The sequence below is a fragment of the Branchiostoma lanceolatum genome, chromosome 2, assembly GCF_035083965.1.
Source record: "Branchiostoma lanceolatum isolate klBraLanc5 chromosome 2, klBraLanc5.hap2, whole genome shotgun sequence".
NCBI classification, from domain to species: Eukaryota; Metazoa; Chordata; class Leptocardii; order Amphioxiformes; family Branchiostomatidae; genus Branchiostoma; species Branchiostoma lanceolatum.
The window spans coordinates 4,228,909-4,245,676 of NC_089723.1; the positions used below are offsets into that span (position 1 = coordinate 4,228,909).

Sequence of the window (16,768 nt, forward strand, 5' to 3'; positions counted from 1 at the left end):
GTTCGGCCGACGCTCGCATGAATTGTGACGCCGGCTTAACCCTGACGGGGTCCACCGCAATGTGGCGCCTTAGGTCCTCTGCATCAGAGCAAACTGACGTCTAAAGACGGCAATACTGAAAGGGTCGGTCGGAAATTCAAGTGGGGGCTGCATTTACAACCACGTAAAGATACCGCAACCAGCTGGCTGGAGAGGTCGTCATAGTTTAAGCAGCTTCTGACAGCTACAGTCTAGGCTCTGTGTTGTACATATATTGTACGGTCGGTATTGCATGTCATTCTCAACGACGAGACACTATAGCTACTGATATACTAGATATAGCCGGAGGAGGGCTATGTGTTAACCGGTATAAGATCTTATACTGCCCTTCAGCGTAGGCTTTCGCCTTACCGTGAGAAGACAGAGCTATGCCTGTGCAAGCTTCCACAGTTCCATTCCGGGGATTCCTGAAACCGTTCAGGCTTTACAGATCCTTAAGCCCCCTCTCACTGGACCCGCGGCACGCTGGCGGCGTCGCTGCGGCCGATCGAATTGACAAAGCACTCAACGAATTTTATCGACAAAAAAATAATCTTTAAGCTTTGTGCGTTTTGTTGTCTTTTTGGTCATACTTGCACGTTTTGAATGATATTCCCATCATAAAGTCAAGGGTAACACAAATCTTGTTTAGGACGCAGCGACGCCGCCAGCGTGCCGCGGATCCAGTGAGAGGGGGGGGGGGTGCTTTACCGGCGCGTCGGGATTAAGATCGACTTTGATCCATAGTCAGGTCGTTCCAGTGATGAGGCGAAGTTTGACGAATGCGGCCCAACTTTTCATGTAAAGAGAACCATGTGGCGGCCATGTGGAATGGGTTTATCTCAAACTTGTGCCAAGGGGAAGCTATAGCCTGGGATAGCGCTAGACGATAACCCCATTTTGGCTGGGGAGAACATCATACGCGAGTTTGCACCCGGTCTCTCTTGGCAGCCGATCTCTGATATCTATCGCTACGGTCTGGTCAGTTAAGATGGCAGATTTTCTCCCCGCGCCAGAGGTAATTAGGGGCCGTGTGCTAACTGTGGTGGCGGGGAAAGTTGCTTCCCCTGCCGAAGGATTAGCGTCTGTAGCGCGGTGTTCTGGTTCCCAGGCTAAGTGGAAGCATTGGGGGCTTCCCACAGTCATTGTGGGTTTTGTCTATTAACGTCCTTGTGGTAACTTCATGGGCTAGGTTACTTTCAAATATGCGATGCAATACCACTTAATGGATGCGGGGACTATATGTAAATATGTCAAACTTTAAATTTGTACGGATGAACGAATTCGAATAATCGAAATACGGAGAGGAGGATTAAATAAAATAGAAACTGAGCACATCCACACCTTGAGCGTATAGACTCAGCTCAGAGCGTATGGCATGAGGGGAATGAAAGAAGAATTAACGGAAGGAACGATATATAAAAAAAAAGTCATGACATTGCCCAGCACCAACGGGCTTTATATGAAAATGAGTGAATGAATGAATGAATGAATGAATAAGGGAAAATCCCTGAAATCCCCAACGATCTGACAGGTAAGAGATCGAACATCTCAAAGCTTTCTGTACTAAGCTTTCTGAGCGTCAAATGAGCAAGGCATTTTGTGTGAATGATGAGTGGATGAAACCATGCAGACGAAAGACATGTTTGATACTTTGAACTGTACGTGGCACAGTGCACTTTACGGTCAGGGGAGGCCCCGAGGCCACGACACACATCTCGCAAACCTCGAGGCCTCCTGACCTCGTGGCGTACGTGAGATTTTTCGGCACCCCTTGCGCAAACATCAGAGATTTTCCCACCCGTTTATCTAACGTAAATTTGGGCAGAGGAGTATGTCTCACCAAACTGACACCAACCTCCGGGTTAACGAGGACGACCTTACAGTAACCGTCTTGATGATTACGCTGCTTCTTGGGATGGTGCTACAAGACACACTCTCCAGTCCATGGCTAACTTTCCTTTGTAAGGTTGGCATTAGTAGTGGGCAACCTCAAATCAACCGTACACACTCATGCCATATCTTCAGAAAATACGCTGTAGCCGCATAGTTCCCGTTTAGAACGCTATTTGAGCCCACACCGACTAGATTCGCCTTCCGTGTGGCTTTTTCAGGGAAAAGAGCTCGAACTCATTTGTTAGGTTGACATGACCAATGTAGTCGTTACAACTATTACTAACACGTAAAACAGGCTGACCTTACCGCCGGGTGTCGGTGGGGGAGTGACACAGCCTCTGAAGTTTCTTGTCTCTTTTTCATTTTTATCGAGCTCTGTAGATCCTTATCCTGTGTCGGGAATTGTCAACAGACGCGTGTAAATATTTCTTCACGGTGTCAAGGCCTCTGTTGTTGGCGATTTGGTATATTTAGGTCCCCGTGACATCTTTCCTAATCCGCGCTTACGGACTAAAGTGGAACCTTCTTTTCTGGTTTTGATTTCCCTTTGACACTAATAGGCTTCCGTTCGTCTATGGAAGTGTTCTGACAGCGGGGGATAGCTTTGATCATGAGTAAGCGTGTTTAGATAATGAATGGGTAATTGACGAAGCGCTCACGCGAAGCCTCATGCCCTCCCGGTGATTTATGGACGAGGAGGGGACCCAGGCATCTGACGATTGTGTAATTGGAACAAGACGACGACTTTAGGCTGGTCTGGCCCACCGCCGCTGCGCGCTCACTCCCGCTGTATCCCTCCCGTGCTGTACACGCGCGCCAAGGCCAACCTCATCCAACGGACCATGATGGCTCGTCTGGCTGTAGTTTTCGCGTTCCTACTCCTGGGATCCTTGTGCGCGGGGTCACCCTTCGAACTGGGAAAACTTCGCCGCCTTCTCAGAGCCCGACGGGACGGCTCATCGGACGGAGAAGAGGGCAAAGACGTTCGGCAGGGGTCCCCGAGCCCCTCCCAGCCTCAGACAGCAGGTCAGTCTGTCCCTTACCCGTACCCAACGTATCCGCGACCGCCCACGCAAACTGCATCTCGACCCGCTCCACAACCTTCCCCACAAACGGCGTCTCGACCAGTTCCACAACCGGTACCGTCGCAAACTGCATCTAGACCAGCTCCACAACCTACCCCACAAACGGCATCTAGACCAGTTCCACAACCGGTACCGTCGCAAACGGCATCTCGACAACAGTACCCGTACCCCTACCCACAGCCGGCGCCAGCGCCTCAACCAGTAGCGTACCCCTACCCACAGCCGGCACCAGCGCCTCAACCAGTAGCTTACCCCTACCCACAGCCGGCACCAGCGCCTAGACCAGCACCACAGCCGGCTCCGTCGCCACAACCAGTACCGTACCCATACCCACGGCCGGCACCAGTGCCTAGACCAGCACCACAGCCGGCACCGGTGCCTCAACCAGTACCGTACCCCTACCCACAGCCGGCACCAGCGCCTCAACCAGTACCGTACCCCTACCCACGACCAGCACCAGCGCCTAGACCAGCACCACAGCCGGCTCCGTCGCCTCAACCAGTACCGTACCCATACCCACGACCGGCACCAGTGCCTAGACCAGCACCACAGCCGGCTCCGTCGCCACAACCAGTACCGTACCCATACCCACGGCCGGCACCAGTGCCTAGACCAGCACCACAGCCGGCTCCGTCGCCTCAACCAGTACCGTACCCATACCCACGACCTGCACCAGCGCCTAGACCAGCACCACAGCCGGCACCTGTGCCTCAACCAGTACCGTACCCATACCCACAACCGGCACCAGCTCCAAGACCAGCACCACAGCCGGCTCCGTCGCCTCAACCAGTACCGTACCCATACCCCCAGCCAGCACCAGCTCCAAGACCAGCCCCAGTGCCGTACCCCTACCCACAGCCGGCACCGGCGCCTAGACCAGCCCCAGTACCACGACCGGCCCCAGTACCACGACCGGCCCCAGTACCACGGCCGGCACCAGTCCCGTACCCGTATCCGTACCCGCAACCGGCACCGAGACCAGCACCAGTTCCAAGACCAGCACCAGTACCTGTCCCAAGACCAGCACCAGTCCCACAACCAGTCCCGTACCCATACCCCTACCCTCAGCCGGCACCGGCCCCACAGCCAGCCCCGTACCCATACCCGTATCCGTACCCACAACCGGCACCAGCACCGAGACCAGCACCAGTACCTGTCCCAAGACCAGCGCCAGTTCCAAGACCAGCACCAGTACCTGTCCCAAGACCAGCACCTGTCCCAAGACCAGCACCAGCACCTGTCCCAAGACCAGCACCAGTACCTGTCCCAAGACCAGCACCAGTTCCAAGACCAGCGCCAGTTCCAAGACCAGCACCAGTACCAGTACCAGCACCTGTTCCGGCCCCTTCACCAGGTCAGACCCCCCTCTACTACCCAGGTAACCCCTGCCATGAGTTCCTATGCGGAAATGGCGTCTGCATGCACAAGAGAGTTAGATGCAACGGTGTTTCAGAGTGTGGAGACGGCTCAGACGAGAAGAACTGTCAAGGTAAGAAGTATCGACTCTTCTCTATAACACTACTTACATATTTTGCGTACAAGCACATGTTGGAAAGAAAGATTGACACGGAAAGCCTAAGCACGATCTACCCTCCCAACATCTGCTTGGAGAATATGGAGTCTATTGTAACGTTAGTCAAACGTCCAACATGCATGTGCATCGCCATTATTTGCTGTAAACTGTAGGCTATGGTTATATAACATAACGCCAAAACCGTCCAGCTTGCTGGGGCTTGTAAGGTTTGTACAGTTAAGCATAACACTTTTGAAATATCTATTTAGATCTGGCAGCAAGCTTAACTAGTTTCGCCGCTCTGGAGACCTTTTCATGAGGGCCTGCATGCTCTTTTCCGTAAGGCGTAAGCAGCCTATTTTCAGTTCCTGCAATTCGCCGTCTACGTTACGTAACTCGTAGCAAGGCGACCAAATTTTGCGTAATCGTCTTCCTTGATTTTACCGTAATACGTAGGGGGTTCTTTTCAATTCAGCGTATTAAAACGCGTTGTCGGGACCACCATGCACATGCCCGTAGCCAGGGGGGGTTCGGGGGGTTCGTCCGAACCCCCCCACAGGCTTGAAGGTCCACTTTTTTAGGCTTGAAGGTCCACTTTTTCAGGCTTGAAGGTCCACTTTTAAATGTTCAAGATTTTTTTCAAGGCGGACTTACTTGTATCACAAGCAACGCCACAGAAGCTAGAATGCTAGAAAAAACTTTGTCTCTGATTTTCCCTCTGAATTTCTCTCAAAAACACAGAAAATGCCCTTTCAGAAGGTTCAATTCTTAGAATTTGAAACGCGCGAAGGTCCACTTTTTAATGTACAAGGTTGTTTTTTTCTAGGCGGACTTATTTGTATCACACCAGCGGAGCTGGAATTCCTAGAAAAAACTGCTAACTTTGTCTCTGATTTCTCTCTTTAAAATCATCTCAAAAACACAGGAAATGCCATATCAGAAGGTTCAATTTTTAAAATTTTCCGGGGGGGAATACCCCCGGACCCCCCTAGAAAGCTCGCGCCTGCGGCGCTCGTCTCGCGCCTACGGCGCTCGCTGGTCCTTCAAACATGAAAACGAACCCCCCCATTCAAAATCCTGGCTACGGGCATGATGCAGACCCTCTTTCATGATATCGACACATGATAGCAAGTGGAACGTTTCAGACATCTAAGCAGGACCAGACCGCAAATGGCCAACAAACGAGCCTCTATCGCCAACTTCACGTCAGCCAGTATTAACAAGCAACATGTGTAACCTGTTCAACCATGCCCAGTGCTAAAACTAGGGTAACTGACTAGAGATTGCAGACGCTATAAGAGAAGGGTTGAATCTAAACCGAATTTGGCATGCTTTACGGACCGCCACAAGAAGAGAAGAGTAACAAAATCTCATAACCCGAAAGATAACTTTGTCCGACAAGGGGTAGCCCTACTAGTACTTGTTGACAGTCACCATTTACATTTATTCATTTATTATTATTTATTTATTTATCTATTGCACTTCTCCATGAAAATGGAAGGCACGACGGAACAGGTGTACCCCGCAGGGGTCACCTTTTCAAGTCCACCATGCCGAGAAAATATGTTCCTGTGAGATTCTACATAAAGGCTGCTAGTGCCTCCTTAAGTCGCATAGACTGCCATTAAGTCCCCTAGATGATACTGTAAATGCAGAAATGTCCGCTGCGGTCAAGTGTTCGCGGTTTTCGCGGTGAACTGCCTACCGCGAACTTAGAACCACCGCGAAAATCCGTTCCATTGAGTCACTGTAGCGATACTATTGTTTCAGACGCGAACTTGAAACCACCGCGAACACTCCATTTTGTCTCCACCACGAAATCAAATCCATCTCCGCGAAAATTTCTGCATTTACAGTATAAGAGCAGGTACTGCACATGTGGACATGCTGACGGTCTCCCACAAGTTCACATGACCCGCTGGGCTCCATGTCAAAAACTCATGCGGTTCTCGTTAGAAAGACCGCGAGATTTAATGAAGACGAGAATGGAGAGCGTCATCTCAAAGTGAAGAATTCGAACCACGCTGGCATGCCCGCGAGTTAAAATCTTTCGAAAAGCTTTTGATACAGCAGCCTTAAGGTAATATGACTCTTAAGCAACTTGGGGTGAAACCATGGTGAGGTAAACTGTATTGTCTCGCAAAGCCTTGAAGACTTGAACACCCTGTATAACGTTTACATGATCTCCAAAGATCATTACTAGTCGTACGTTGATGAAGGTTAGACATCCAGGCAATAATAAGATACGCCAAAGATAGTTACTCAAGCAACTGGATACAATTTTGAAACGGTCAGACGATTCAGACAGCATCCGCTATCTTTCGTCAGTGACTCAGGAAGAAACTGGGAGAACCAGGCATTACTAGCTGTACCCATCACACACCCCTTGTCGTTTAGGAAAGTTTTAATTGGATTCACCAGGAAGGCACGTTCAATTTCCTTGTTTAGTGAATGCTGCAGAAGAGACAGTTACAAGATTCTGATACACGGAGGTTATAGATGGTTGCAGGATCCAGGAAACTTAGCGCAAGGAAAGTGTTCCCATCTATTTCAGATTGGGACAAAACAAAGACACTTAAACCAGCGGATTAACCCAATTGAAAACGTTACAGTGGATAATAGTCCCCACAAAAGAATATGATTATGAGTCTAACATGTGATTCAACAATGATCACGCCTTCACATGATTTTGCGCTGATCTAAGACCAAAGAGCTCAAGTCTAAAAAAAGGAGACGACCTCAGCTGGCCCCGGAATTTTCCTGGCGTTTGGCCAAGAATTTATCATGTATGTGGCAAAGATCAATCTGTGGCGGAACTAGGACGCGAAACGTGATGCTTGTCTCTGCGCTTTCTAAAGGCCCTGTCACACTTGTGCGTATATACAAGTCCGCAGGAGTTGCGTATTAACATGTTTTTGGTTTAGGTTAAGTTTGCAGCCGAAGAAGTGATTTCTTAGTTTCGATCACTTGGCTGCACAACGGTGGGTCAAAGAAGAAAATAACTTTCTCCCCGCAAACCTTACTTAAACCAAAAAATGTTAATGCGCAACTCACGCGCCCTTCAATATACGCACAAGTGTGACAGGGCCCTAACAGCAACAGCTCCATCGCAAAGGCATGCGTAATTATAACGTTGTAGGAATATATGAATGAATAGACCTTTATTGCACATTTTTACCATATATGCCTAGTATGTGCCATATTCATTGCACCGTTTGCACATATATGCATGTAGATAATGTCCCATTCAATAAAGACGACAACACGCAGGCCATGATGAAATAAGCTTATCTCAATCCAGATAAGCTGACTGAAACGCTATAGAGATGTGCATAGTACAAGTTCAGTCTACCAGGGAAATTTGCTGCACTCCAAATGTAAAGGTCCAGTTGCTTTTCATGCCCTCCGCCCTCTATGAAGTGACGTAAGAAAGTCAATTTTCAATTTTTCTAGATCCTGTTACATTGTAGAAAATGTGGCATGCAACGCTTTGGCTTTTAGCTGCATGGTCATGAGCCGCAATACATCATTCTACCTTGTGAGGTAGTTTCGGTATTGACTCAATTTTTCTCCATACATTTTGCCCGTTATCCTAGGTGGTAGTTCCTGCCCTCCCACATGTACGGACCAGTCGAACAGCCCCGTATGCGGAACAGACGGGAGGACGTACAAGAACACCTGCTATCTTCAGATCGCCGCATGCGCCACAGGACGTGCAGGACTCACAGCTGCTGGAGCGCCGCCTTGCAAAGGTAAAGCGCATTGCAGGTGTAGTAGAAACTCTGCTGTGCCGTCGAGAAAGGCTTTGCCCATGCGGTAAAAGAAACGTCTGCGAACATGCATTACTGCGACTAACTGTTACCATTTATTGTGTTGCAGCCGGGCCTAGTCCTAAGCCCGCACCAAAGCCCGCACCAACGCCGGCACCAAAGCCGGCACCCAAGCCAGATCCAAAGCCCACACCAAAGCCAGATCCAAAGCCCGCACCAAAGCCAGATCCAATGCCCGCACCAAACCCAGATAAGCCTGATCCAAGGCCGGATCCCAAGGCACCTGATGGTACCAAAACGAAAAAAAAACTTCCTCCCTTCATGAAATTTTCTTCCTCTCATCTTGGTTCTAAAAATATCCTCAACATCACTTTATATCTCACAACAACGTTTAACCATCTTACTTAACTCCAATCAAATTATCTTAAAATGTATCTTTTCTACATCTAAAACAATTCTTATACCCATACGTACTTCAAATTTCTTATCAATCATTTCCTGTAGCTTTTAGATTACTCATGAATTAGATTTCATCCGTGTTGATAACGACGTCTATTTCGCAGGTTTCTGAATATCATTTCCTCGACCATTGTTTTTTTTTCTTCTTCTGGTAGACTAGCGTAGAGTCTTAGAATCTAACACGTTGTTTCTTCCCCAAGCTCATAATCTTTCTTTTTGATTTGTTGTCAATGTTACCTTGACCGAATGACATGGTTTGTGTTTTCAGTAACTTAACTATTTGTTCGTTGGTCCGTAGACAAATGTTTGTGAATATGATATTGATGGATTTTCATAGATAAGTAGCTCTTACCTTCACTGTGAGATGAAGACATCTAGCGGATTCCTTCAGAACAGCAGTCTTACAGCAACATCAACAACAACAGCAATCAAACTTGAAAACATGCATGTACCATTGGTCTATCTTGCCAAAACTTGGCACTTGAGAAACATGTACTCAAGAGTATTGCGAGAAAGTGTTTCGATACCAAAATGTCAGTGAAGTTGCATAATGATAATGATGTGAGCGTGACAATGCCAAAAGTATCATTCAAATCTTTTATTGACAGGGAGAATTTTAGCCCACTTCATGAATTAGACTTCTGTTACCTCAATAATACCAAACACCTGGGCTAATTGTTTCGCCAAGAAACTTCGTTAATATGTGACTAAGTGCAGGATGAAAATCTGGGGGGGGGGGGGACTCGAATTTGAACGTTTACAGCACAGTCAATGGAAACGAACTTACCGTGTAAAGCTTTGGAACGCAGTCTGCATTTTCTGCATGGTCGACACACCGTGACCAATTCGAATTGAGCTTTTCAAATCATTTCATACAGAGAGTGTGCTCCTATCCTCAATCGATGGTTTTAACAAATTTGACAAACAGACGTGAAGCGCCAAGCTGTCCGCCATGATCATGCGTGACGTCACGTGCTGTCTGGTTCCCATAGCAACCACGCGCTATTGTAATGCGATACAGTAACGAAGTTCGATATTCGCTACAGTACAAAATACATAGTGTAAGATTCTCATGACATACATGAATTGAATAACGTATGATATCACGAATTCTAGAAATTATGGCTCTCTTTGCATGGTTACTAAAGAGATACCAATATAATACTGTGTGTCAAGCAATTAGGAAATCAACTATGAAGCCTGATATCTACATGTCTTCTTACATAACAGAAACTAAATCCGCCCCAGCTGGAGTCACAGCAAATACTTTCCATGGCAATACAAGTCTAAAAACCATCAATAGTTCATCTCTAGAAATAACATGTAGGATTCCAATTCTTTAATCACAAAAACATCATCCCTTTTGTGTTTCAAAGGTTAACAATAAATGTTCATCCATGTGATGCTAACATTTAGGTCCAATACTCAAAGTAATCTCTATTCGGACTTTTATCCGCTTCTTAAGTCTTTCTCTAGACTAGATGAATGAATCGCTACTTTGAACATGTAACTTATGTACAAGTGACATAGGGGGAGGATATAGGATTTCTAGCAAATTGACACGTGCCTAAACCTGTGGGTCATTGATAAAAATGCAGAAAGATCGCTTCAAAATTAGATACGTTTGATTTAGGCATACCTGTTAGTATCATGATCATGATTAAGACTAATTGTTGTTGGCGTCATGACGTTATATCATAGCGAATAGCTTTGTTTCATCAACTGATTTGCCACGACTGTCTCACCAGGATCACAGGTCGGATGCACGAATGAGGAGTTCATGTGCACCAGTGGAACTCAGTGCATCTTCCACAAGTACAGATGTGACGGAGAGTCCGACTGCAAGGATGGCACCGACGAAATCAGCTGCCCAGCGCGTAAGTAATGGATTGTGCCCAGCCATTTTCTGTACATGTCTAAATATGAAAAAAAAAATTGTTAAACGATCCAGTTAGGACTAAACCAATGCACCTATGCAACATCGCAACATGTTAATTGTCATGACCTGCATTTAGATTGTAAGAACGTAAACAAACAACAAAGGTATTTCATATTTTCATTTATTGAAAAACAGAGAGAAATCTCAGAGGGAAAACTGCCCGTTACAGTTTCTTGAAGTATTTCCTCAATCATCAAGCGAACGCTAGCTAATAGAACACGCAGGGAAGCCAAGTAATCTTCAAGAAGATATCGGGTACTCTCCCAGCAGAGGATCGTGGGGACCGATTTTGATCTTCTTATCATATGTCCTCGGTTGAGATAAAACATGGCATATGATATATAAAGGTCACAATATTGGCCACCGATCACTACTTGAGAAGGGGCCCGTGTTTTCTAAGGAGAGGGAGACTGTCATTAGGAAGAAAAACGGGGTATTTAGATAACTTTAGAGATATCCAAGAGGTAAAGGCTATGGGACGAATCGTCAACGAAAAATGATGTGTTTTTTTCCCACAGCGAATCCTTGCATGTACAACCAGTTCCGGTGTAAGACGGACGGAAAGTGTATCCCGGTTGTCTACCGGTGCGACAAGACCAAGGACTGCACCGACGGGTCAGACGAGGATGCACCCTGCCGTAAGTCACGTCGCTTTAGACGTCATAGATCATAGGGATGTTCATTTGCAGTCACGTGACTATTACGTAACGGAACGTCCGCCATGTTGGTAGGTTAAAGGCACGTGACATTCACAAGGATTGACTTCACAAACCATTTTCCATTCATATTGCGTGCTGACCGTGAGATAGAAAGGCTGCAGGAAGTCGGCGACGATGATTATTATCATTTCTGATTATGATTTCAGATATACTAGTGAAATTTCTAATCCGTTTCTGATGATGATGTTGTTTGTGATTTCTGATGATGATGAAAACGACGGTGATTTCTGATGATGATTTCAGATGATGATTTTAAATGATTTCAGATGATTTTTTAAAAATGATTTAAAAATGATTTCTGATGATGGTGATTCCAATGATTTCTAGATCTGATGATGGTGATTCCAATGATTTCTGATGGTGCTGATGATTTCTGATGTTGATGATGACGACGGTGATTTCTGATGAGGATTTCTGATGATGCTTGCATTTTTCTCTGTATGTTTAGACTCCATTTTAGATCTATTCATTTTTAACAAAGCTTATTGTTGCTTTTTCCTTGATACAGCTGGCGCCAAACCACCACCGACACCGAAGCCCGCTCCTAAGCCTACTCCAAAGCCTGCCCCGAAACCCACACCCAAGCCCGCTCCCAAGCCAACGTCCAAGCCCGCTCCCAAGCCGGTGCCACCAACTCAGCCGCCAAAACCGAAAACCTGCTACGAGAAATGCCACAAGCACACATCGCTGTGTGACGCTGCAGATAAATGTGTTGTAAGTAAACGACCATATCATTTATTTGCTAAAAAACGATTCGATTATACTTTTTTTTTAATTTTCTACATTGGTTTTTCATAATAAGACAACAAATATAATAAGGGAAGCATCCAGCAATAACTGATCATGAACAGATAATGTGAAATCATATATAATAATAATAACAGAAGTTCGGTGTAAAGTTGCACATACACCGATAAGCAATAATGATAACATAAATTTCATCCAACAGAAATTTAAATGTAATGTAACATAAATCTAAGCATTTCCAACAATGAAGAAACGAAACAATGAAGAATGCATATAAAACAAGATATTTAGCTGCATAAAGCTATATTAAAAGTGCCCCCATTTCCCCAGGTGCTTCTCCAGTTTGCCTTTCTTCAGGGCTATATAATATTCTATGATTCGATTCGATGATTTTGAAGTCACTCGGTAATGAAAGAAGCTACTAACACCAGGGCACACCAACCGCCTCCCAACCTCGTAGGGGGGGGGGGCGATATAAACTTCCAGGCACGTCTGATTGGTAACTGGCGTCACGTGATTGAATTCAAAGTGGCGGGTCAGTTATCATGAGAAACGTCATAGAGATGGCATCAAAATTTTACAGTGACTCTTCATTGTTGTTGTTTACAAAAAGAGCTTTAACGCAAATCAACATCATATTTTCATAACATTACATGTACATTATCTTTTAGAACTGCCAGCACAACACGGAGGGGTACAAGTGTGAGCGGTGTAAGGCCGGGTACTGGGGAGACTCGACCATCGGCACGCCGCAGGACTGCCTGCCCTACGCTGTGTACGGCGGGAAGGTCCCGACGTCGGGCGCGAAACCGCAGCCGCCCTTGCCGTCAACAAAGTGCGACTGCAACAAGAACTCTGCCAGCTGTGACCCACAAGGCAACTGCCTGGTAAACATTTTCTTTGTTTGTAGGAGAATTTAGATGATTTTCGTTTTATAAGCACAAGTTCTGATTCGATCATGACATTGGCGAGGGAATAGAGACGGAGATACGAGGGAGGTGGTGACAATTTGGACACTGTTAACAGAATGATATCGATGATTGTTATGATGCTAACGTCAGTACTGTTGATAATGTCAGTGCTCACTATACCATAGCGACAATATAGGGGTCTCTCTATCTCAATACACATTGACGATTTGAATACAGAGCTAGAGAGCAACGTCAGCAGTTGAAAGTAAAGTCTTAATACAGAAAAGTATGAGAATACCGTGACATGTGCGCAAAGATGTCAAGAATTGTCAATACATGTTTACCTTTTTTCATTCTCCAGAACTGTCAGAACAACACAGAGGGCAAGAAGTGTGATCGCTGCAAGGCCGGGTTCAGAGGAGACGCCACCACACAACAGTGCGTCCCCAAGAAGGCAAAAGACGCCTGGCATGCCTACCCGTATCTTGTTAATTACTAAACCAATCATGATCAGTCACAGTAAAAACAGTTACCTCTGAAAAACAGTGAATCAGCAAACACGTCTACACTACTGTTAACGTTGCAGGTATATCTGTAACTTAACATACGTATGCCAGAAACAAAGACCTTGTTTTATAAGTTTCCTCTGTCCTGCCATGATTGTTGATGTTGTTTGGCTTGATATGAAGTTTTCAATTGTGATGCAATAGGCGGGACAAAGGAGTTTCTTCATACCTACCTTGTGTTTTTCTCGACCGTCGAAAACTAGGGAAAAGTCAATACGATTTGCAGCTAAAGTTGTACAAGAGATTGAAGTAAACCTGACTGGAGCAGTCGGGAGGAAGATTTTGTTAATACTACTTCTTTGGGGAGATATTGTGTTCGGTATAGTCACACTTCTGTATTATATTAGAGCACAACGCATTCTGTCTTATGTATTCCATATTTATGTTATTTAATCGTTTGTTGTGAATAGATCTAGAAAAACGCGTTGTTTTAAAACAGTTTCCTAAACTCTTCAAGAGTTGCGAATGAAAGGACAATCATTTTTTCTCGTTTACTTGTATTACATACTTAAGACATGTTCCAAGATAGCATTTTCTAGAGGTAGCTTTTCAAACATCTTTTATTTAAATCTACCTCTCTGTGTCAATTTGATCATGTTGTCAATCAATGTCCATTCACGGTTCCTACAACTTACAGTTTACGTTTCGTGGAATCACTGCCGTTCTACTTTGATACTTAATGTATTCACTATTTACTATATCGCACACGACTCTGGTCCAGAAATAAAGTCAAGTTTGTTGCGATCAAATCCTAAGAGTTGTTGGATTTCCTTCAATATGTGGTTGATGGTCACCTACATATACTCTACCCGCGAAAAATGTCGACATTATCTGAATAATTGGGGAAAGACCAAGAGGTCAGGGTATCATGGCAGCCAAACACTTTTATCGAGCGAAAGTTTATGTGCAAAAGAATAATGATTCAAAACCACAGTACGGTAATATCTATATATCATACTTATTTTGCACAAATATTATATGTAATAACAACAGGTATTATCTGTCTTTGTCTTAGATTTGGTACTTTAACATAGTTATCTTAACATGTGGATGCGGTCTAATGACAAACTAAAGCCCGCGAAGCTCTGACTGAATTTGATGGCAGATCTGTACTGTCAGTGAAGTCATGAACTATCGTTACCTGGCTGATAGGACCTTCAGGTCGTCCGCACGGTGGATCTCCAGACCTCAGAGAGCATCTTCGGCAGAGGTATGGCTTCCGGGATCTATGATATTAAAGTTAGAGCTAGTTAGTGACTTAAGTCTTTTTTGCAATGTTGTGCTGAGCCGTCATCACTGCATCAGTGACACTCACAGATCAACTGTCACTAACGTCAGTGTTCTCTTGGAAGCAGACCGTGCACAGTTCTCTCATGTAGCTGTAGTGTATTGACGTCACGAGCTCTGATGTTTCAGACCTTACATGTATACAGATATAGATCTCTATTTACATGTACGAAGGTTCCTTGCTTCATAACTGGGAAACATAGCTATCCCTGAGAGAAGATATCACGTGATTCTTACATATCACCATAGCGATTGCGATGATGTCATGGTGACGTAGTGGCAGGCAAAAAACATGGGAGAAAGTGGATCTGCTAATTTGAAAATCTATCATTAACCTAATTTGCCTACCAGTCGTCTAGCGGCTTGCTCAGTGGTGCTGCAGCGGAACTTCCGGTTTTGACATCTCGCGTTCTAGACAGGGTACAGTCATGATTTTGGGAGGGAGAGTACAAGGGTCTACAAGTGGTGTAGGATTGGGACCCTAGCGGTTTTTCTGGAACTACAGGAGCCGATACTGTTGACGGATAGTCATGGTGTTGACGGATATTCATGGTTTTGGTTATGTTTTGTACACTAGAATTAGGTGGGAGAGGTGAAAATTTCAAATTTGATATTTTTCCTTAAAATTTTGTAGGTGGATAGATCATGTCACAGGGATCATAAAACATCTTAATTTTTTTTATCTATCACCTTTCCTGCTTTAATGAAGAAATTATGAAATATTATTTTTTTCACTATTTAGACTGTAAGCAACGGGTTACAAACGGCCCCGAGAGCGCGAGGAGGTTCTCAGGCTTCGAAGTTCCCCCAGCCTCCAGCCGAGGGTCTGATGTGGTTTCCCGGGAAACGGTTTCGGTGTGGCGAGGACGGCTGCGACAAGGTGTTCCGCAACATGCGGGGACTGGCCTATCACTGGAGGTCTCACAATAAGCCCATGAGATACTACAGGTAAGACGTTGTAACAAACCCTAGGGTTGGGTATTGATGATTATCAATTTATACATTCGCCAAGAAGATTGTTTTCGGTGCCGTTCGTCTGTGTGTGTGAGTGTGTGTGTGTGTGTGTGTGTGTGTGTGTGTGTGTGTGTGTGTGTGTGTGTGTGTGTGTGTATGTTTGTATGTGTGTGAACAGCATAACTCGAGTAGCTGTGGATGGGTGACATTAGCTTGATGGAAGGGGTCGAGGAAATGAAGGTCAAGTTTGATAATTGGCCTAAAGTTGTCATTAATTGGCGTTGCAAAGGTACAGGGCCTTTGGGGCGCGGGGCCGGGAACTACAGTGTATTCATATCATATGCATGTGTGCTGGCCTGGATAGCCAAACTGTGTCTTCATATCATTGTTTAGCGAGAATAGCCAATTCCAGAGTATTGGGTAAGAGACTAGACATGTACATTTCCATTGAATAAAGTGTAAGAGAGGGATTTCTGTCCTAACCCGCCAGGTGCAAAAGATGTGGCTTCCGTAACCCAGACAAGGTGCTGGTGGATGTTCACAGAGTAGCGTTCCACAGCCATCCCCGCAGCGGACACCGCAAGAACAACCCCGCCGGTACAAAGGGCTCGTCCAGCTGGGCCCATCTTCACAGCAACTCCTGCCGGAGAAGTGCAGAGCGTACAAGCTGCAGTGATGTTCACCGCAAGGTCGGTTTTGGGGAGGGTAAGATATACGAAGATAGGAACAACGACACTGAGAACATTCCCAACGTTAACAAGAACAGAGGTAAGAGTGGCACAAAGGTGCGGATGGCCGGGAACGTGAAGTCCATCATGCATAGTCAGACCGACACTGCTGCTCCAAATGGTAAACGCCAATAAGAACTCATTGAAAGGGCAGTAGTTTCATTTTTTAGGGCATC

At 45.6% G+C, this 16,768-nt stretch overlaps 1 protein-coding gene across 3 annotated transcripts; it reads left to right on the plus strand.

Annotated features, from left to right (window-relative positions):
* Positions 1 to 2,334: 2,334 nt before the first annotated feature.
* Positions 2,335 to 14,372, plus strand: LOC136426578 (basic proline-rich protein-like). 3 transcript variants are annotated; one of them, XM_066415246.1, is made up of 8 exons: positions 2,335 to 4,488; positions 8,109 to 8,264; positions 8,392 to 8,571; positions 10,490 to 10,618; positions 11,199 to 11,318; positions 11,908 to 12,113; positions 12,818 to 13,033; positions 13,419 to 14,372. In XM_066415246.1, the coding sequence occupies exons 1-8, from the start codon at positions 2,757 to 2,759 to the stop codon at positions 13,554 to 13,556; spliced, it is 2,877 nt and encodes a 958-aa protein (XP_066271343.1). In that variant the 5' UTR covers positions 2,335 to 2,756; the 3' UTR covers positions 13,557 to 14,372. The 3 variants fall into 3 exon arrangements, with proteins under 3 accessions (XP_066271343.1, XP_066271344.1, XP_066271345.1); XM_066415247.1 differs by having other exon boundaries at positions 2,335 to 4,353; XM_066415248.1 differs by lacking the exon at positions 8,392 to 8,571 and having other exon boundaries at positions 2,597 to 4,488.
* Positions 14,373 to 16,768: the final 2,396 nt, after the last annotated feature.

Excerpts from the sequence above, each read along its gene's own strand:
- LOC136426578 (XM_066415246.1), top strand. The coding sequence starts at position 2,757 with ATGATGGCTCGTCTGGCTGTAGTTTTCGCGTTCCTACTCCTGGGATCC. Across the intron at positions 10,619-11,198 it reads CGAAATCAGCTGCCCAGCGC|CGAATCCTTGCATGTACAAC; the intron begins GTAAGTAATGGA and ends TTTTTCCCACAG. Across the intron at positions 13,034-13,418 it reads ACCCACAAGGCAACTGCCTG|AACTGTCAGAACAACACAGA; the intron begins GTAAACATTTTC and ends TTCATTCTCCAG.